The 22,591-nt window shown below is 42.3% G+C and overlaps 3 protein-coding genes across 7 annotated transcripts in view; 1 reads left to right on the top strand and 2 right to left on the bottom strand.

The window, feature by feature from the left end:
• Window positions 1-592: 592 nt before the first annotated feature.
• Window positions 593-13,833, top strand: LOC109909066 (uncharacterized). 2 transcript variants are annotated; one of them, XM_020507967.2, is made up of 17 exons: window positions 593-1,100; window positions 4,293-4,324; window positions 5,817-5,849; window positions 6,123-6,176; window positions 6,278-6,301; window positions 6,444-6,482; window positions 6,640-6,687; window positions 6,915-6,958; window positions 7,089-7,141; window positions 7,257-7,734; window positions 8,546-8,671; window positions 10,164-10,299; window positions 10,379-10,426; window positions 10,592-10,663; window positions 10,765-10,930; window positions 11,135-11,256; window positions 11,572-13,833. In XM_020507967.2, exons 1-17 carry the CDS (start codon window positions 1,051-1,053, stop codon window positions 11,598-11,600), a joined length of 1,554 nt encoding a protein of 517 aa, XP_020363556.1. In that variant the 5' UTR covers window positions 593-1,050; the 3' UTR covers window positions 11,601-13,833. The 2 variants fall into 2 exon arrangements, with proteins under 2 accessions (XP_020363556.1, XP_020363557.1); XM_020507968.2 differs by having other exon boundaries at window positions 686-1,100; window positions 6,447-6,482.
• Window positions 13,834-16,439: 2,606 nt separating this feature from the next.
• LOC109909301 (uncharacterized) lies at window positions 16,440-18,622 on the bottom strand. The gene is made up of 6 exons (XM_020508383.2): window positions 18,495-18,622; window positions 18,111-18,265; window positions 17,856-17,951; window positions 17,650-17,691; window positions 17,289-17,438; window positions 16,440-17,042 (listed from the first exon to the last, which is right to left on the bottom strand). Exons 1-6 carry the CDS (start codon window positions 18,514-18,516, stop codon window positions 16,902-16,904), a joined length of 606 nt encoding a protein of 201 aa, XP_020363972.2. The 5' UTR covers window positions 18,517-18,622; the 3' UTR covers window positions 16,440-16,901.
• A 1,605-nt stretch (window positions 18,623-20,227) lies between these two features.
• Window positions 20,228-22,591, bottom strand: part of LOC109909064 (schwannomin-interacting protein 1) — a 320,898-nt gene continuing 318,534 nt past the window's right edge. For 2 of the 4 annotated variants that reach the window (XM_031795834.1, XM_031795835.1), the window contains 3 exons: window positions 22,208-22,331; window positions 21,243-21,336; window positions 20,228-21,053 (listed from right to left, as the gene is read on the bottom strand). In XM_031795834.1, the coding sequence (XP_031651694.1) occupies window positions 21,002-21,053; window positions 21,243-21,336; window positions 22,208-22,331 (270 nt within the window). In that variant the 3' untranslated portion in view covers window positions 20,228-21,001. The remainder of the gene's footprint in view (window positions 21,054-21,242; window positions 21,337-22,207; window positions 22,332-22,591) is intronic. The other 2 variants (XM_031795837.1, XM_031795836.1) reach the window with 1 other exon arrangement.

The raw sequence follows: 22,591 nt of genomic DNA on the forward strand, positions 1-22,591 counted from the left end.
GGCCCGGTAGTTTTTTTTGGCAACGCCCCTGCATGTGATCAAGAAATAGCTGACTGAAACCTTCATTGGCAACTGAACATGATAGTGCAATTTTGTGTTTATTTATTTTTTATTGTAGATTGCGGTATCTAGTGGTTGGTTTCGTGAACTGCAGCCTTACGTGTTTATATTTTCCCGCAAAAAAAGTTACCTTTTGACGTGACCTACTTTGGAAAGATACGTTACAAACAAATTGTGAGAAATATCTACAATGTAACGCCTGGATATCAAAGGTTCTGACCATTTAATACAATGCAGGCAGCAGGATGACTATTTCCCTATCAGTAGCCGTATTTGAGCATGAAAGCTGTAAACATTAGTCATCTTTGATCATTTAAATAATATTGGCCGGCCAGATAATCTTCCTTATGGTACATATTTTATCTCTCCCCCAATAGTAATCATACAGTTGTCATGGATCATCCTTGACGGGAAAGAAACCTAGAAGAGCCATGCAGCCATGCGTCTTGTTTAGATGAAAAAGCGGACCCAAACTAAAGGCGGGATAATATACTCCTCCCACTGAGCAGTTCGTGAGCGTTGTAATTGCTCCAGTGCTGCGCTAGTGCAGCGATCTGTAAATCATTTGTAATTGTTGACAATGAGACATCCATTGAAAAACATGGTAGTAAGATCAGCATATTTTTGCCTAAACTCAAATTTAGATTATCATTAGATAAACTAGCCGATGTTACAAATACTAAGCCTAGGCCTACTACGGGAGAGTGTATTTGTTTTGAGAGCTCTGTTTTTGGCGAAATTACTTTGTACGTAAAATTATATTTGACCTATTGAATAGAAACAGTTTTGATTATGCCTACAAAACATGTGTAAATCATAACAAAGTGAACCACGAGGGCTGCGCTGAGTCTTACTTCGTCTTTAAGGTATGGTTTTAAAAGGAGATGATCGCTGACAGAGATACAGGCAGGTGCTATAACGAAACCTCACGAAGGTGAAGCAAAACGACCAAAACAAAACCTACAGCGAAAGTTCCTCAAAGGGCACATAATGGTGGCGCGGATGGCGAGCTGCGGAGCCACTTGTCACCTGGATGAAGGGTAAGCATCGTAAATACATAGCCAAATAACGCCGAGGTTTAGAGCAGCCTATGATTGCATGAGGTTGCATTCACACTGACAAAGGATACGCGCTGCAATGTTTTGTCTAATCCCGAAATAGTTGCTTTGTTGTTGCTTGCTACCCTTCGCTGGATCTTAGTTCCTGATTTACAAAGAAACATTTAAGACCCCAAATAGTTGCAACCATGTAATTTTATGTAATTGAATACACAGATCCCAAAAATGAAAGGAGGGGACGCCATGATCGCTTTGTAGCGCACATGATGCTCTGTTGACTGATCATAACACAAGCATGCCCATCGCCAAGCAATATGGCTATACCGCGATTTACATCTAAAGAATGTTATTCTGTAGGCCTACCCAATGCAACAATAATGTTGGGTTTCTCAATTAAAGTTTATTTTAATTTGAAAGCAAAACCACTTGCATGTATCTAGCTTTGTTGTTATATGTATAGTAGTATATATGTACCAAAAGGTAGCTATAGAATCATCTTGAATTACATAGGCTATTGGGACTTTTTCCAGTGAAACTTATTAATCAAGGACTTTAAAAAAAAACATCACTTTTGTAACCACACGTGTTACTGCAATCATGGTAATGTTTCGTACAGTAAAATGTAGTTGTAGAAATGTAGAAAACGTTCTACATTGTCTCCTTCGTGTCGTAAATAATGAATAGTGTTTGTGTGATGAGTAACCATGAACCGGAGGGAAGTGAAAGGTGAGAGATATGAATCTGGTGATTTGTATCCAAGGGGAACGCTAGGCCTATCGTTCGTGTGGTTGTCTGGTTTCTATCACGCCAGAGGCTGCCGGAGAAACAAGAGACGTTGGGCACCTTGCCACCATGCCACACCCTTTCGCCACTGAAATAATCTGAATTCAGGTTAGACAATTCAACGCTCAGAGCACAAAAAGCAAATGTTGTGCACATTTGTTTACATACCTGTTAGTGTGCATTTCTCCATTACCAAGACAATCAATCCACCTGACAGGTGTGGCATATACAGAAGCGGATTAAAAAGCATGATCATTACACATGTTCACCTTGTGCTGGGGACAATTTAGTGGCCATTCTAAAATGTGCAGTTTTGTCACACAACACAATGCCTCAAGTTTTGAGTGAGTTTACAATTGGCATGCCACTGCCAGGAATGTCCACCAGAGCTGTTGTCAGAGAATTGAATGTTAATTCCTCTACCATAACCTGCCTCAAACATAATTTTAGAGAATTTGGCAGTACGTTCAACCGGCCTCACAAACACACAGCATGTGTAACCACACCAGACCAGGACCTCCACACGCGGCTTCTTCACCTGTGGGATCATCTGAGACCAGCCACCCGGACAGCTGATGAAACTGAGGAGTATTTCTGTTTGTAGTAAAGCCCTTTTGTGTGAAAAAAACTAATTCTGATTGGCTGGGCTGGCTCCCAAGTGGATGGGCCTATGCCACCCCATGCCCACCTATGACTGCACCCCTACCCAGTCATGTAAAATCTGTAGATTAAGGCCTAATTAATTTATTTCAGTTAACTGATTTCCTTATATGAACTGTAACTCAGTAAATCGTTGAAATTATTGCATGTTGCATATATTTTTGTTCAATATACTTAAAAATAAAATGCACAATACCTGCAGAATATATGACCCCTCATAAAAGCACAACGTTTTTCCCCGAGATGTATTGACAGTTTCGTGTATCATTAATGCTGTTGCATTAATGGTGTATGATATGTTAACCTACTGAGTGAGGTATGCAATGCTAAATTGGAGCTGTTACATAAACTATAACACTAGCACCAACTGACTATTGCCTATCTCGTGTTCATAGGCTTTCAGTGTGTTGGCTGTAGGAAACATGCAAAAAACTGTGGTATCGCACCACAGAGACAGAAGTGAGAGAGAAAAGGAAGGGGGGGGGGGGGGGGTGTTTTATATGAAAATTAGTGGGAGAAAGTAAGCGATGGTGAGAGGCCAGGGTTGAATAGTGGGCAGAGATAAATAAAGAGAAAGAGAGGGTAGAAAAATAATAGACAGAGAGAAGGCAGAGTACATTTGTGAATATGACTGCCATGGAAACGTATAACAATTGTGTTGTGATAGTCATTTTTGGCTGAGTGAACATTGACCTTGAAAAGTAAAGTTTTTCCTGTACATCTGTCTTGAGTACAGTGAGGATGAGGACCATTGGCTCATCAGGTTTCATTAAATCTTCGATACACAGTACTAGAAATAGCCTATGAATTTTGGTCACAATTCAATCGTTGTTTTAGGACCTTATCTGCAGTTACCATGCACAGTTATCATGATTCATTACATTCTTATTATCAAAGAGGTTATGAAAACGTTTCAACTTAGTAAAGTGTTTCTCCTGTATTCCTCATCTCTTCTGTGGTAACGCACTAAAGACTACACTTGAGTCAACTCTGGCTTTTGATTACCTAAAGTGCAGTATTTTTACGATCGAGAAAATAAGAAAAAATACTGTTGACCTTGTTCCCTGCGCATGCTGAATGTGTTCTTCTTGTGAGGTTGGCATCATGACGAATGCACTTTCTATTGTCACTAGCTTTACACCGAGCCCCTGGGCGGAAGGCGCCCATAGACGTGTTCACACAAGTCACAAACTGAATCAACAAGTGGCACGCTTTGTCTGAGAGACAACTTCTGGATGATACACATATGGGTTATATAAACCTGTAACACTGCTGACTACAAAACCCTTCCATTTGATCAACTTTTGGTGTTCTCTGGTACTGTCTCTTTAAGAATTTACAGTTTAGAATCACAGGCACTATTATCGGCCAGTACCTTTCCATGGCTTTGCAGTACCAGCCGTGCAACATTAGTGTGTAAAACTGGGTCAGGATGTAGGGGGTGGGTGTTCCACACCACACTGGAGGATGGGCTGGTGTCATGAATTAGAGTTTTTGGCAGCCCTTTCTGTTTTTGTGCCTCAGTTGAATGAGCGTGTGAGTGTATATCAGAGAGAGGAAGTGCAGACACAGATGGGTCTGCAGCTGGACAGTTGAGCTCCACCCCCTCTCCTCCACACCCCTAATCCCCTCCCCCACTGGTCCATAAACTGAAGCTGTATTCTCTTAACTCCAGGATTTTCATAACGTCTTGAGATGTCCTAATCATTTCCTTTTTCTTTTAACCTACAGAGATGGAGACGTCCCTGTCCCTGGCCAGAAGGGTAAGCACCGTTCGATCTTGGTTTGTGCATGACATGTTTTGTTTTGTCTCGTGGCATAGTCTTGAATGAATGTAATCTGAAATGAGTCCAGCAGATGGCAGTCAACACCAGTAAAAAGATCTGTGTGTCTGGTGTATATTGGGCTGATTTTAAAGCAGGCTGTCAGAGAGTAGACAGAGTGGATGTTAGATGAGGCAGATAAGAGGCATATGAGGACACAGATGTAGGGAGGGAGAGAGAGCGATGGATGTATTTATTTAACCTTTATTTAACTAAGTCAGTTAGAACAAATTCTTATTTACCATGATGGCCTGCCCCGGCTAAACTTTAACCCGGACGACACTGGGGCAACTGTGCACCGCTCTATGGGACTCCCAATCACAGCCGGTTGTGATACAGCCTGTCCTTTCTGGGGCAGGGAGCCTCACCTCCGACTGAGAACCAGCCAGGTCTCTCTCTCCTCTCTCTTTGGGCTCCTGAGTGGCGCAGCGGGGCTTCCTCTCTGCCAATGCCAGGCTCTCAGCCAGAAGGCCTATCCCACACTCACTCCTGGTGGGTACAGATAGCAAACAGCTCCCCCTGCCCCTGGAGTCAAAACCATTTGTTTTTGAGAAATGGTTTCACCAAAGCTGTGTTGTATTCATTAGGTATCTCGTAGCTTATTTTCAAAGATGCATTACAAAATCAAAACATATCCAACAAAAATCACAATTTTGAACATTTGCATGTCAATTAATCATTACCCATAATCATCACAGCCCTACTTTAGATGCACTTACAGTATGAAGCATACCAGTTTATAAGTCTTTCTGAATGAGAGTATCTGTTTCTGTACATGACTAAAAGGAAAACAGTTAAAGCACTGACACAGGGGCCCTCAGCACTATACATAGGAAAACAGTTAAAGCACTGACACAGGGGCCCTCAGCACTATACATAGGAAAACAGTTAAAGCACTGACACAGGGGCCCTCAGCACTATACATAGGAAAACCACAGACATCACTGAATTACAATACGCTTATGTACATACTGTATACAGTGTGCATTCAAATAAATGAGTGAGTAATCAGAGTGGAAGTTTCAGATGAGCAATGTGGTGTGACGTGAGTGAAGAGGGTTTACACTGATGAGCACATCAGAGTTAACTTATTCACAGTTTGACAGCAGACAGCAGAAGTGTAACGTTTTGATAAGTCAGACAGTAAATAAGAGGCTCCAAAACGATAATGTATGACAATCTTCTCAGTAATATGCCTATGTTAGGGTAGACATGAGTAGAGACTCTCAGATCCCCCTACTAGGTCTTGTCAGAAAGCTCTCAGGGGTTGGGCTGGTGTCGTTTGGGGCTGGTCCTACAGAGGGCCAGTCCCCTGGGGTTACTGTAAACCTCTGCATTATGGGTAAAGTGGGGTGGAAAGATGGAGGGAGGAGAGTTCCTAATCCCATATTAATTACCCAAGATACCTCTAATGAAAGTTCTGTTGTTCCAGGTAATCTGACTGAAAGTGATAACAGTGGCTCAGGTAGGCACACCTTTGCAGTATATTTCTATGTTCCGTGTATAGAAATCCTTATAGAAATCCCCACACACACACACCGTCCTCTCTGTGAACACTACTCAAACAGAACTCTAATGGTCTCTGAGTTGCTTTGGGCCTATAGACCCCCCCCTCCCCCAAGTTTCTTTTGAACTACCAATCAATTTCCCTCACCCCTCTCTGTTCGAAAGTACGTTTAGAATGAGAAAGTTTTCAAAGTTCATCCCTCCATGTCTTATGGATTTTTTTTCCAAACAGACAACGCAGGGACATCTACAGAGGAGAGTTCTGAAGATGAGGAGGAGGATTCTGGTGAGCGGCTGCTAGAGCACAAAATCTCTTCCTCAAAATATGAATAATCAGGCTTTATCCCATCCTCTAATATAACCTTCTCTCTTTCTGTCTTTCGCCAGACGGCTCTGCTGAGAAAGGAGGAGGTGAGAAAAACACAGCCTCATTCTCTGTTTCATCAAAAAATAATTCCCAAACGGTGACGATACATGGTCACACCAGCACCTGGCTTGTTTGGATATTTAAAAATAATTATAATAATTGTATTCTTTTTTTGGCTTGTCCCAGCAGAATCAGAGGAGCCTGCCGTTGAGGATTCCTGTAATGGTGAGTGGGAACTATAGCACAATGCCTTAGAGTACATCTGCATCATGGTGCCTCTGAAATACAGATGAATAGGCTCTTTCACCTCAGAATGACCTGAGTAGAATGCCTGCTCCTCTCCCCTAACTTCCTTCATGAGGAGTAACTTCTCTCTCCGCAGAATCGGAGTCGGCTCCTCAACCTGATGCAGAGGTTTCCCTTGCTAAAGGTATCCTCAGTTTGACAAAAGTCATTCTACTATCAAATGTTTAGCTTCTTCCACTTAAGGCCTAACTATCCTAGACAAATGAGATTGTAATGGCTGAAATTCTAGAGAGAGGATATTTGGGTTCATTACATAGGTTTATGAAAATGTGTCTGCAAATCAAAGTCTGAGAGGTAGAGTATTCCCCAAGAGGGAGTGTCTAGTTTGACTATTGACCTCTGCTTTGTCAGATATGCCCCCCAAGACATGTGAAAAATGCAAGGCTGTCCAGCAGGTGAGCACATTTGTTGGATTGTGGAATTTAATGGTAATTGTGTAATAAAGCTTCAGAGACATACAGTATGGCTGTAGACTCACTAGAGGAACAGGGGCTAATCTTAGGACCATGTCTGTTTCTCTATCAGAGTCAAGGCAATGATCTGGTTACTCCCAGGAAGATCTCTAAAGGTCGCCTACAGTGAGTAGCTCTTCTACCTGTAGCCTCGTTCCTTCTCTTTCTCTTTCTCACTCAGCCTCTCCTTCTCTCGCTCTTTTTTCCTCTATCTCTAAATCTTTCTGGTTCTGTGTGTCAGGGTGCAGCTGGAGGGAGAGGGGACATATGAGTGCTCCGTCACCGGCCTGGTGTTTGAGGTGTCGGAGAGAGTCCTGATCCGCTACTCGGTCCTGTCCTGGTCCAAGTTTGGCATGTTCCTCGGGGACTCCTGGAAGTTCGCTGGGCCCATCTTCAACGTGGACTGTGTCAACAGCCCCTCGTCCGTCCTCACCTCCATCCAGTTCCCTCACTCCCTCTGCCTCGCTGACCCTGACAGTGAAATGACCTTTAGTGTCCTGCATATGAAGGACAGCTGTCCGGTGATCGAGCCCTCGGTTGACCACTCTGGCAGCCATGTAAAGTGGCGTGTGTCGTCCCTGTCCCCGGTGGGGCCCATTGTCCAGAGCAGCAAGCCTGTAGAGCACCACGGGGTGGTCCTGGTGTATAAGGAACTGGCTCTGAACAACTCCTACTCCTTTCGCATCTACCTGGCCACCAACAACTCCTCCGACATTAAGGTGAGATGGACACAGTGTGGGTGCGGATCATTGCTGGAGCATGTTACTGAGTCAGAGCAAAGATGTGAACATGATCAGACAGATTGTAATGCCCACTGGCCTGACTTCCTGTCACTCTGTGCCTCTCTCACTATGGTCTCTACTGAGGGAAGTCACACTGGAAGTCTGCGGTCTGTGTGCGTGTGTGTGTGTGGTGATCAAGATGAGTTCATTTGTCACGGTATCAGAAGGCATTGGTGCATATTAATGAACACAAGTGATTGTGTATTGATTTGTGTATCTTTATCTAGGAACAACTCCGATGGAAATCCTAATACATTAGATCTGAAGCTAGCCCAGTGGGCAACACTGGTTCAAATGACAATGTTTTGCCAACTGGTAGGGTTAGATTTGGATAGTAACACCATGTTATATCAAATACAGACCACAGTGAATTTTTTGGTCATGTCACCCAGTTTCTGAAATGTGGTATGAGCCCTGGTAGTGTGTAGTAGTATCAGTGGTGAGGGAAATGACTGAGCTCAACAGAGACCCACATCAGAGCACTCAGCTTCGGAACAGCCCATTTAACGCTACCTTAGTGGCCAGGGAAAGGAGTTGTTGACTGTTAGTCAACAATGACCAAATTGACTATGGAAAGCATATTCTCCCTCAACCAGCTCCCAGGTTTCCTGACCAGGGAATAGACCCCCCCCCCATTATTGGAATCCATCACTTACCTACAGTATGGTAAATCACTGGTTCTCTTCTATCCATTCCTCTATTTTACTCTCTCTGCCTCTTTCTCCTCCTCTACCACCCCTCACTCCAGGACATAGGGAAGGAGGTGCGTTGCTCCAAGAGGCGTTACCTGAAGGTAGAGAAGCCACCCACCTGTAAGCTGGATGAGAGGAGGTACCGCCTCATGAGTGAACCAGAGGGAGACATCAGCCCTGCGGTGAGGGTTCATTCACCCATTACTGCATAACCAGTAAGCACTGACCTATGTACTGTACACTGAGTGTACAAAACATTAAGAACACATTCCTAATATTGAGTTGCACCTTTTTTTTCACCTTTATTTAACCAGGTAGGCAAGTTGAGAACAAGTTCTCATTTACAATTGCGACCTGGCCAAGATAAAGCAAAGCAGTTCGACACATACAACAACACAGAGTTACACATGGAGTAAAACAAACATACAGTCAATAATATAATAGAAAAATGAGTCTATATACAATGTGAGCAAATGAGGTGAGATAAGGGAGGTAAAAGCAAAAAAAGGCCATGGTGGCAAAGTAAATACAATATAGCAAGTAAAACACCTGAATGGTAGATTTGCAGTGGAAGAATGTGCAAAGTAGAGATAAATAATGGGGTGCAAAGGAGCAAAATAAATAAATACAGTAGGGGGAGAGGTAGTTGTTTGGGCTAAATTATAGATGGGCTATGTACAGGTGCAGTAATCTGTGAGCTGCTCTGACAGCTCGTGCGTAAAGCTAGTGAGGGGAATAAGTGTTTCCAGTTTCAGAGATTTTTGCAGTTCGTTCCAGTCATTGGCAACAGAGAACTGGAAGGCGAGGCGGCCAAAGTAAGAATTGGTTTTGGGGGTGACCAGAGAGATATACCTGCTGGAGCGTGTGCTACAGGTGGGTGCTGTTATGGTGACCAGTGAGCTGAGATAAGGGGAGACTTTACCTAGCAGGGTCTTGTAGATGACCTTTTCTCTTCAGAACAGCCTCAATTTGTCCGGGCATGGACTCTACAAGGTGTCGAAAGTGTTCCACAGGGATGCTGGCCCATGTTGACTCCAATGCTTCCCACAGTTGTGTCAATTTGGCTGGATGTCCTTTGGGTAGTGGACCATTCTTGATACACACGGGAAACTGTTGAGCGTGAAAAACCCAGTAGCGTTGCAGTTCTTGACACACACTGGTGTGCCTGGCACCTACTACCATAACCTGTTCAAAGGCACTTCATTCTTTTGTCTTGCCCACCCTCTGAATGGCACACACACACAATCCATGTCTATTGTCTCAAGGCTTAAAAATCCTTCTTCAACCTGTCTCCTCCCCTTCATCTTCACTGATTTGAGTAGATTTTGCTAATTCAAAATGACACAACAACAAGGTTCCAGCTGAACAACTTTTATTTCACTGTATTTCCACAGTGCGTGTTGCCGTCACACTCAGGCCAGGTCCATCTCCAGTGAGACTACTGCGCAGGCGTACTAATAACAGAGTGATCGCACCCTAATAACAGAAATACAGGGATACTTAAAACATTCATTTAACAGCTGACATCAATAAGGGATAATAGGATTCACCTTGTCAGTCTGTCATGGAAAGAACAGGTGTTCTTAATGTTTTGTATACTTAGTGTATGGATGTACTATGTGTGTGTATTCATATGTCTGTGTGTGTGGTGTGTGTGTGTGCGGTGTCCTGCAGGACTTGCAGTTCACGCTGGCCGTGACTAAATTGAAGGGATATTTTGAGGCGTTCTTTGAGCAGCCCCCTCCCTTCAAGCTCTCCCTCATAGAGACGGAGTCCGACCAGACTGTGTGGTCAGCCACCATCAGAGAAGGTACGTACACACCTGCTGTGCGTCTGTCTGTAATGTGTTGTGAGTGAAGGCGCAGGACATTCATTTGTCTTCCTCTCAGGTGACTGTGTGGACAATGCAGTTGAAAAACTAAGGAAACGGACAGATAGTAAGTTTGTCATTTTTGTTTGCCCCCCCCCCCTCTCAATATTGGCATCAATTGTTCACTTTATTCCAGTGTATGTTCTAGATATCTACTTGTCTGTACACAAGCAATTTTCATTCATCATTAAAAGTAGCTTTTGATTGACAGTGATTTTCTCCTCTTCTGTAGGCAGGAAGAGAAGCACCAGCACATCAGAGGAAGAGATGACCAATAAGAGACCTCGATGCGCAGATGAGTCAGGTGATGGTTTGAATACATCCAATGTGTAATTTGCTGTTATTACTGTGGTCTTATTCATGTTGAGTTGCTGTTCAGAATTAAAAGTCCTCTGTTGTCCCCAGACGGAGTGCGGACAGTGCAGGTCCCAGACGTGTCGCCCAAGCAGCTGATGCAGGTGGCTAAGCGGCTGGGGAAGGAGTGGAAGCAGGTGGCTATTGGTTGCCTGGACCTGTCCTCCAAAGAGCTGGACGATATTCAGGCCAGCGAGGAGGATGTCATCATGCAGAGGTACAGTAGATAGATATAGTATCTGCACCCTTAAAACTCAACTTTATATTACTTGCCAGCCATTATTTTGGGGCTTTCTAATTGAAGCATTCCTGGCATAACCAATCATACAATAATTGTACAATAACCTACTTTCTTTGATTCATATTTTTGGTGAAGATTTCTTTAAAAAAAAATGTGACCTCCGTTTGCCTTGTGTTTCAGGTTTAAGGCATTGGAGCGCTGGAAGACTAGCAGGCCGAAGGGTCAAGCCACTGTCGCTCACCTCTTGAGGAGCCTACAGGAGTTGGATGACCTGCCCAATGAGGTCCACCAGACACTGCAAGGTTAGAGACACACCAGTGGAGGCTGCAGCAGGGAGAACAGCTGATAATATTGGCTGGAATAGAACAAATGGAATGGAAACCATGAGTTTGATTTATTTGATACCATTCCACCTATTCCACTCCAGCCACAACCATGAGCCCATCCTCCCCAATTAAGGTGCCACCATCCTCCTATGAGACACATTAGACTAGAGCCACTCACCCTCACTGACCTGTCTGCACACACACATTTGTACTCATGCTTGTCTCCTAACCTACACCAATTTATGTCTCTCTCTCTTTCTGTCTGTCTGTCTCTGTCTGTGTTCTCTTCAGATATGATGGACAATAAAGCTGCCAAATGACATCTTTAGCCTCCCTAGGTCTCTGCCTTTCCGCAGCCCTGTCGTCAGTAAGACAGAGAGACAATGGGTGAGAGACGTTTGAACTCTTGACTTGAAGACAGAAATCTCTACTTTATGCTGTATGGCTGGGGTACTCAACTCTTACCCTATGAGGTCCGGAGCCTTCTGGTTTTCTGTTCTACATTATCATTAATTGCACACACCTGGTGACTCACGTTTAAATCAGTCCCTGATGACAACATTCAGTGGAACTGGCTTCAAGGTTCAGAGTTGAGTTTGAGGGCTGTATGGAGTAGGATGAATGTTTTCTCTAGACCAGATATGGGCAACTCCAGTCCTCGGGGCCTGGTTGGTGTCACACTTCCCCCCCCCATCCCTAGCAAACACAGCTGATTAAACTAATTGCATTCTAAATGGAAGATCATAATTAGTTGATTATTGGAGTCTGGTGTGTTAGCTGGGGCAAAAGTGTGACACCAATCCAGCCCCTGAGGACTGGAGTTGCCCGTCCTTGCTCTAGAGGCTGATCTAAGGTCAGCTTTGCATACCTCCTTCATAAATTGAGGATTTGAGGAGGGTACATTGATCCTAGATCAGAGGCATTATGTGTCCTGGCACCCCAGCCTAGCACTGTCACCCCCTCTCAGCCCAAGACAATTGCCTTCAATTGAAATGTTTGATTCCTGCAGACCTGGATGCTGGATCTAGAGAACTTTGTGCCCCACCTAGTAGTGATATTTAGTAGTGGGAAACCCTGGTTTTTCACCCCTCCCAAAGACAATTTCACCAAAGCCTTTCATCTTGAAGGGTCATTCTCTTAGTCCATTAACCTGGAATGATGCAGACGTACCTGAAGCTGTAGAGGTACCCCAAACAGCCAGGAGCTAATGCTACGACCCGCGGTGCAGAGAAGACTTGTTATGTCATAGATGAGCTCTGGGAAATAGGTAGCTAAAGTGTAGCCAGTAACAGACATGGTGCTGCAGTATGGAAACTGCTGACAAACTTATGGGGAGTTGTATATTTTGATATTTGTCATTCAAGGCATTACCACTTAATCATGGAATTGGACCAACTTCTCAAGGAGTGTAAGCTGTACTTTTTATACTGTGTACATATTTTCTCTGTATTTAAACTATGCTGCGATTGTTTAATTTTTGTACAGTTTGTGTTTGTTAGTTTTTATGTGTGTTATGACCAAATTGAGCCTGTCAAACTTAGTGGTGATAGCTAAGCTTCATCTCAGAGAAAAGATTGGTCATATTTACTTTTGTTTAGCCTGAATCGTGTCCATTCTGTAGCCTGGAAATCACACTCGGTGCATTTGAACATGGTGGGATTGAATGAATTCCAGAAACCACTAATTTAGGAGAGTATTTTTAGTTAATAAAAAGGGGTACTAACTCATTTAAACCACCTTTCAATAGGGATGTCACTGTTGCAGATACTGGGATCCAAATACCTTAGGGAGAGTAACAACGATTAACTGTTGAAATTATGAATGGGAAAACCACGAGTTTAGTGGTAAATTGGGTATTGGATGCCATTTGCAAGTGTGTACATATGTTTACACTCAGAATGATCTCTCAAAATCCATCATTTAATATTCCACTTCTTACATGTGCACTTCTGTAATGTTACACTTCAGGTATGGGCCTTCGTAGGGCTCTGGGTATGGTGCCTAAGATTACAAATCTTTGACTGAATAAAATATTTTTTGGGAAAGATGTATTTTATTTATTTAATTGCAAATAGTTTTCAGCCAGTAGAGGTAGACCTACAGCTTGATGAGGTCTTCATGACTGTTAGTAAACACATGTATCATTAAGTCATAGCCTACAGGTTCAGTGGCCTTTACAGAGTTGCTTGACTAATAATGACCATGCCAAGTTGGGAACCAACAGGACCCTGAACAGCTTCCACCCCTAAGCTATAAGACTGCTAAATAGTTAACCAATAGCCAGGAATATCTGCATTTCCCCTTTCTGCACTAACTCTTTTGACTCATGACATACACTGCTGTTGCTGTTTTATCTATCCTGTTGCCTAGTCACTTTATCCCTACCTATATCTACCTATATGTACATATCTACCTCAATTACCTTGTACCCCTTCACATTGACTATGTACTTGTTTCTTGTGTTATTTTTCTATTCATTTTTCTAAAATGTTTCTCTGCATTGTTAGAAAGGGCCCATAAGCATGTGACAAATAAAGTGTGATTTGATTATGATTTAATTTGCCCGTGGTGTTAACTAAAAATACCCTGAAGAACTACTTAAGTAGTTTTCTTGGGTATCTGTACTTTACTACTTATATATTTGAGAACTTTTACTTCACTACATTCCTAAAGAAAATAATGTACTTTTTTTTTTACTCCCATGTATTTTCACTGACACCCAAAAGTACTCCTTACATTTCAAATGCTCAGGCAGGACAGCAATATAATCCAATTCATGCACCTATCAATATAATGCGTTGTAATCCCTACTGCCTCTGATCTTGCGGACTCACTAAGCACAAATATGGTGTTTGGAAATGTTGTCTGAGTGAGGTGAGTGTGCCCCTGGCTATCCAGAAATAAATAAAAAAACAAGACAATTGTGCCATCTAGTTTGCATAATATAAGGGATTTGTATAGCATTTACATGTACTTTTTTACTTTTATTCAAGTGTGACAATTGAGTCATTTTTCCACCACTATACACCACTGTACATTTCAAACCAGATACTTTTACTCAAATAGTATTTTACTGAGTGACTTTCACTTTTACTTGAGTCATTTTCTGTTAAGGTATCTTTACTTTAATTCATGTTTGACAATTGAGTACTTTTTCCACCACTGGACCTTGCCTCTTTCTGCATTCCGTTAGTTATTTAACCATATAAATATAACGAAGAATCGTTTTAATTCTACGGTAATAACCATAGAAATAGAATCCCGAGAAGGGGCTTATTTAGACTGGTAAACTCATGGGTACATATGGCTGGTATTGTGATGCAAAATGTCCATGGCAATTTGGAATGTTCTATCAACTGCTGCTGGGTTGTCATGGTAATGTAGAATGCTCATTGAAATGATGCTAAGTGATGTGGTTTACAATCAAGTTGTCATTTGAACCTAGGGTTATAAAAGCACCTTGACCAGTATTACCGAAATATCCGCAACTACAGATATCACACAGATCCTGATACTGCGCGGAATACTGAAAACGAAGGTAAATACTCACCAGGATGCAGCGCAAAAATGACAATCGCAGGACCTCGGGTCATGAGCTGCGGCCAAAGGTGGGTGAACCCTCCCTGGACCCGTCAAGACTTTCCCAGGTCCCGGCAGACTGGACCCGCGAGACTACCGGAGACGTGTGGGAGGATGAGGGTGGGCAGCTCATTATTACACCTGTCGGTCGCTCACGACCTCCGGGCAGATGGCTGAAATCAAAGTCCGGCTGGGATGATTGGGCCCCGAATGAATACATTCACACGGTGTCGCAGTTGACTAATGGGCACGATGATAACAAGGACTCTTGCCACCCTCAGGGAGACGCTGTAGATGGGGCAGAAATGTTCACACCACATGAGCCGGACGTGGACGACAAGAGCGCCCTGACAGCCAAATTCACATACACCAAGAACCTGTACGCTACGGAAGCCGCGGCCGCTGAGCTGGCCCAAGAGATAGCCGAGGAGAGGAACGAAGCTCTGCGTAAAGAAAACGTTGGCCTGAAGAACCGGATGAGAAGCCTGACGAGCTCCGTGGAAGACATGGATACCCTGGAGGACATGGTCCTGGAGATGCGCAAATCCCTGGAGGAGAGCAACAGCACCACTGCACGGCTGGAGACTCGACGTCTGCAGCTCCAACAGCAGAATGACGCCTTCAGGGATACGATTGAAAGTCTGAATGGTGACCTGTCCACCCTTATGCATGAGAGAGCAGAGGATAGGGTAAAGTTGCGGGATCTGAACCGCTGCATCGGCCTGATGCAGTTCCAGGTCGATGAGGGCCGAATCACTTTTCTTCACAGGGAGGAGTTGATCCAGATGAAAACTTCCCTTATCGAGGAGATGCAAAGCTCCTTGGCCGAAAGCACATCCCGCGTCCTGGAGTTTCAGGAAAGGATGCAGGATTTGGAGGAGCAAATTGCAGAAGCCAGGAACGCTGGTAAAGAACATGAGATGACAGATAACAGTTCCATTGCGCGCGGGAAAATGGCCCATTCCTTCGCTGAGGAACTTGCTCAATGTAACACGAACTCTGTTGATGAAGAGATAAGTGAGGAGAAAGTGGAGGTTTCAACCACTCCGACTCAGAGCTGGGTGATGAGAAGGCTGCCCGGGGGGCTACAGAAGGTGGTCTACCAGGCAAGGATGTTCGCCCTGGGCGGCATGGTTTCATTATGCGTAATGGCCGCCAGTGTGCCCACATGCCAAATTGGACATGGGGTTCCATGTGGAGACCTGCTTGAAGACGCAGAAAATGTATTTTTCAAGTCTTATGCGACTATTAATCACACTGCTCTCCCTCCCGTCTGAATGATATTATATTTCAACATGTTCCATAAAGATATATATATATATATATATATTTTTTTTTTTTTACCACAAACAAAATCGTATTTAGCCTATTCATGGGTAGAATGTTTAAACCTACAGAGCAACACATACAGCATAGCTACCATTAACACAATTAGTCTTGGTAAGCTTGTAAAAAATACTTTATTATAAATATTCAAATAAATAACATCAATAACATGTTGTTAAATAAATACATATATTTCATACATCAAATAAATAATGTTGCATTCATCAAATAAATAAACCCCAATCCCTAAATAAAGGAATAAATAAATAAATAGTTTGACCAACATGATGTTCATTGATTAGCTTTGAACTAAACCTACTGTCATCCAGCACTAACTGAGCCAAAAAGAGTTTAGCTAGCTTATGTCTTACTCATCTTTTCATACACAGTGTGGTGCAGTATTCAACAGTTATGATGACAAAGTAGTTGATGATGATGTCTGATGGTGAAGATAACAATCAGTGTTGCTGATAATTAACTTGGTACAGTTGTAGGTGATGATGATGATGATGATGATGATGATGATGATTGTCAATATTTGTTATAGTTGATGATGCAGTTATGATGACAAAGTAGTTGATGATGATGATGAAGATAACAATCCGTGTTTCTGATGATGAACTTGTTACAGTTGTAGGTGATGATGATGAAGATGATTGTCAATACTTGTTATAGTTGATGATGATGAGGAATCGGATGGTGTTGAAGATGAGGGTTTACTTCCTGTGGTCCCCAGCAGAGATGTATCCCATGGCTCTGCTGATGGTGATGACCCGGAGGTGGAAGCCCTTCAGTACCTTACACAGATGGACCCTCTGGTCCACAGGGTCACCACTAGTCAGCTTAGGGTCTGCAACCTGCAGGGCAAAAGGAAACAAAACTTAACTTTATAAAAATGCTAACTTTAAGTCCATAGTTGTGAATGTCTATTAGCAGTGACATTTGTACTGTCTTAAACACAGAGGAACACATTTTTGTGTACAGTTTTGCAATTGTCTACACGAGGTTGTTGTCATTAGAAAACTGTATCAAATGAAAAATAAACATGCAGGGAAGGAAGGAATGTTTTCTGTACAAAAGATCAAATAGAAAAATCGAATTACCTGTGAGGAAGACACCCATTGTGTGGATGGGCAAATATTGAGTAGGTTCTGGGTGTCCTGGGCAGTGGAGCTGAGGTCGGCCTGTTTGTAAGCCTGTAGTGAGGCAGCATAATGTTCTAGGTCTATTCGGATGTTCCTCAGACACTCACTCTGTCAGAAGAAACCATAAAAATGGACAGAGATCAGCCAATCAGACATATAGGAAGCAGTTGAAATGGGTGAGGTAAGAATGGGTCAATTATGTGAAATGCAGTCACTATTAAATCCATAGACTGTCTAAAGATCTATTTATTTTTATATCTGTGGATTTAAATAGCATTCCCTAAACAATTATGCAATATTGTAAGAACACAATAGTTACCTCACTGAATGTGGTGTTCCGTTGACCAGAGCATCTTGTGTTCTGAGGAAATACAACAAAATGATGCATCAATAGACTGATTTATATCACTATTCTGTAAATCCGAGGTATTAATTTAAATTACTACATAAAATGCAGAGAAATTATATATATTTTAAATTAATAGTGGTAATATGAATGTAGAAAATGACTGTTGTGTGACTTACCATGTCCGTGTTGGGTTCGCAGGCTAGGACTGTCTGGGTCTTACTGTTCACCTCCACGCGCTGCTCCGAGCAGTTTAAACCCCCAAACAGGTTTTCCTATGAAGGGAAAATTATTCAATTAGTAAGTGGATACATGAATCACAAACGGTGTGAACAAACTGTAAGCCTATCAAAGATACAGACTGACTGACTGAATGAGGGATACATTAGATTTGAAATAAACGTTCAAAGGAATTCGTTATAACTGTCACTTACGTTGTCCAGGAGCTTTTTAACATTCTTGACGAGCTCTCTGGAGAGGTCAGCGCACTGCGAGCATTTCTCAGAGTCTAAACTCCGCGGCATGCGCATTGGGGTTCCCATTGAGACTTGGCAGGACAAGGCGAGCAGCAGCACACAGCTGGCAAGGTCTATGTGGAGGGAGGACACAATGTCAGTCAGCACCAACCAATGTATCACCCCAATAATCCTCTAAACAAACCAATGATAAAAACACCCCTGAAATAGTAATTATTTAACTCCAATTTCAAATCAATAAATTAAAATGGAAGACTATGTAAAGTTTGAGCATATCATTTCACAGGGTTAGTTTATCAAAAACTCACAATAAAATTAGGTACAAATCAAATTAATACTCACATAAATAAAAGTTTGGCAGCATGATTCCGAGATCTTTGACTCAGGTGTGGCGTAAACTGATAGGTGTGTTGTCATCGTTGCCTCATCTGATCATTATATAGCCATGCAGCGCTCCTAGAGGGAATTCCCTGGCCATGTTGAAACACGAAGCAACATACAGCACTAGATCAAGCGCCACCAAAATGAAAGTGACGCGTCAGTCGTGTGTAATTTCCTGAGTTGTTTTTACAACTCAGGCCAATGAGTCATGCCCTCGTTTCGATTTGTATGAGTTGGCTCACGAGGAAATCAATGTCTAGGAATGAAAAAATGATACAATACATATCTCTTTTTTAAAAATTTTACATTATAGTTAAAGTAATGCAATAAACCATATAACTGACAGTCACATTCTCCCACTGGTTGTGGGTAGCATCTCACTGCGTAGCCCAATTCTACCCAGACGCCTGCAGCACCGATTGCCAGAAAACTACGTGAGACGTGTACATTCCGATGTCAATATTTAACTTTTGCTGCTTATTTTCTCTAGCCTTTGTAATTGTCCAAAATAGACAGATGACACAAAGAATAATGTTAAAAAGCTTTTTCTAAATGTTTTTGCTATAGGCCTAGAGATGTTGTGGGTGGGTAGTAAGTAGCCTCTAGCCTGTTTTGGCTGTTTGTCTCATTCACAGTTGTTGTTTCTGCAAAGCCTTACATGCTTTTAATTGTGCATCATGAACATACATTTCGTAAGAATGAAAAACAATGTACATTTGAAAAAGGTTTAATTTCTCAATGTTTGATTGACCCAAGGGGGTCAGAATAAAGTGGACCTTCCACCAATTCAGTGCGTTTTGAGAAGTAACTTGTAAAAATAACATACTTAAGATTTCTGCTCATTTGTATATTCTGTCAAAAAGAGCACTTGTTCAATTTCATAAAAAACATGTTTTTCCATCTCAAGAGATAAAAAAGGTGCCTAAGTGACGGTTGACCATAAAAGGGTTGAGGATTTCATCTGAAATCAGGCATAAATCCCCCTGTGACAGTGGCACAAGTACGTAAATGTGTGCACTCAGTACTGTTAAGTCACTCTGGATAGTCTGCTAAATGACTCAATTGTAATGTGATTGCCCATGACCCCTGCACACCCACACTTTGAACCCTGGCATTTTGAATGTCTACCATTGGCCTGTTTAGTTAAGAAATACTTCTCTTCTTGTAAAGACTGACTCTCACTGGGCCTGTAGAAAGAGAGTGGCGATGGTGTGACAATCTGCAGGGGAGAGTTTCACAGAAGTGGATGATACTTGTGGTTGTGACCATTGATATATCAGACCTTTCAAAACCACAATCACAATAACGTGCAGAGCAAGCTTAGGCCTAAGGTTTAACATTATACTCTTTAAAATAAGGTGACTGTTTATGGAAAAATATTACAATATAAAAACGAATGCATCCTTCATACTCCATACTGTTGTTGCCTCTGAATAAACGATTCAGTGGAGTGATCAGCTTTTCTCTTCCCAGGTGGCAGTGATGTTCCTAGTTATTAATGTATCAATTATTTCCAAAATCCTGCAATGGCTTGTCAGTACTAGTTTTACATAATTATAAAATAGTTATAAATGTACTGTTAATGTACTGTGTTTTGCCATATGGACATACAGTAGTTCCCCACTTATAATATTTACAACAACATGTCCATCTCTGTCCACCTTTCTTAACAGACTGCACACCAAACCACAACATATGAAACAAAGTTTATTTTTTATTTTACATATCTGTACATAAACATTTCTTCCCTCAAATAAAAATTCTGAATACAATAGGATGAAAATGATATTAACACATTTATTAATTTCATTTAAAGTGTCAGAAAATCAACATTCACAAAATGTTGAAGACCGATCAGAGTGAGCGTATTACCAAAAGCTATAACTCCACTACAAGGCAGGCATGTTACCTTTACACTCTTTTAGCACCTTCAAATAAACATTTCTCAGTTGAAAACTACCATTTGTGCAGAATAAAAAGAGGTCAACTTTGAAATACTTAAAAATTACTTTCCAACTTAAAATGGTTTGAAATTAGTCTTCATAGTTTTATACAATGTTTTTTTCTTACATTTTTTTTACTGACTTTCTACTAATTTCTCACTATTATAATTTTTTTCTCCACCATTTTGTATTGACAGTTATAATTTAGTGGCGAATGTAAAAAGTTAAAATAAACAATAGCGAAGCAAGGCCGATCACTGGACAGGAAGCCGGGGACAGTATCCATGACAACACACAATCAGTTTCCTCTTCTCCCAGGAAGCAGGAAATGCTCTCTCTTTAGCACTGGGACAACCACAGAAGCAAATGTAAGGGTGGCCTTCCTCTGGCTGCTGCCACCATGGGAGAGGGTGAGAGGGGCAGGCAGAGGGGGTGCAGCGAGAGACATGGGGCAGGGCACGGGGACCAAAGTGGGGCAGGGGTGGAGTAAAGGGATGGGAAGGGGGTGAGGTTGGGTGGGGTGTCTCATTTGGATGGTGTCTTCTCAGCCATGTGTTTCTGCTGGCTCTCAGCATGCCTGAGTAAAAACAAAATGATGATTAGACAAACTGTTCTTTATCACCTACTGCTGTATGAAAATCATGCAAATATCACACTGCTAAACGTCTGTCCCAAAGACAGAGTTCCCCCAATCATTCCTGGCCTGTTTGCGGTCATAGCCCAGGAGGCTGTGTGTGTGTGTGTGTGTGTTAGATAGCATCCCCACCTGGTCAGGTCCTCTATGTCCACCAGCATGGCATCCTGCTCCATGTGCAGTTCATCCCTGATCAGCAGCAGCTGCACCAGCTCCTCATTCAGACCTGGAGAAGACAAACATCAGAACAACGGTAGAAAACCAACACCATTAGAACACTAACATACGGGTGCTGGATTCAATTCATATTGCCGAAGTATCGCGGAAGATCTGCATTAAAATGTAAAGGTAATTTATGATTGAGCCGATATATACAGTTGTTACCGTGAATGCAGTTTCCACAAACGCGGGAACATTGCCTTTATATATAATTTCAAACAAGCTATAACACGGATCTTCCGGCAATACTTTTGCGATACGGGTTGAATCCAGCCCCAAGTCATATGAGATCCAGATTTCAAATGGAGCATATTTTTAAACCATGCCAGTAAAAGACAAGATTCTATAACATTTTTGTGGGGGATTTTTTTTGCCTTCTGTGTAAGGTGAGGTATTGTTCATCTTTCACTAGTATCGTCACACATGCATCCAACTTACATGGCCTGAAATGACTTTCAATATGAAAGATACCCTAACTAACACTGTGTGCGTGTGCGCATGTGTGTGTATCCTCGTGGGGACCTGAAATCTCCAAAAGTCCCCACAAGGATAGTAAAACAAGGAAAATTCTCCCTCTTGGGGACATTTCCCACATCCCCACGAGGACAAAGGATATTTTAAGCTTAGCGGTTAATGGTTAGGGTTAGGTTTAGGGGTTAAGGTTAGGGTTAAAGTTCAGTTTTTGTGGTTCATGTTAGGGTTAAAGTTAGGGTTAGGTTTAGGGGTTAAGATCAGGGTTAAAGTTAGGGTTAGGTTTAGAGGTTAAGGTTAGGGTTAGGTTTAGGGGTCAGGGGGAAAATAGGATTTTGAATGGAAATCAATTTTAGGTCCCCACGAGGATAAAAAAAAAAGTGTGTGTGTGTGTGTGTGGTTCTCACTCTCTATCTGGGAGTGCAGGTCGTTGACTATAACCTGTAGTTGTCCCAGGGTCATGTCCCTCAGGTCTGTAGTCTTCAGGCTCCTCTTCATCAGACACTCATTGATGTGGGGCATGTGGGGCAGCTAGAGAGAAACACACACATCACCAATTAGAAATACACACACACACACACATACTCACACACACACACACACACACACACACACACACACACACACACACACACACACACACACACACACACACACACACACACACACACACACACACACACACACACACACACACACACACACACACACACACACACACACACATACACACATATTTACAGAAACCTACAGCACATTGGAAATGTACAAGTACACAAATATGTACACTC

Source organism: Oncorhynchus kisutch, linkage group LG18 (genome assembly GCF_002021735.2).
Source record: "Oncorhynchus kisutch isolate 150728-3 linkage group LG18, Okis_V2, whole genome shotgun sequence".
Lineage (NCBI taxonomy): Eukaryota > Metazoa > Chordata > Actinopteri > Salmoniformes > Salmonidae > Oncorhynchus > Oncorhynchus kisutch.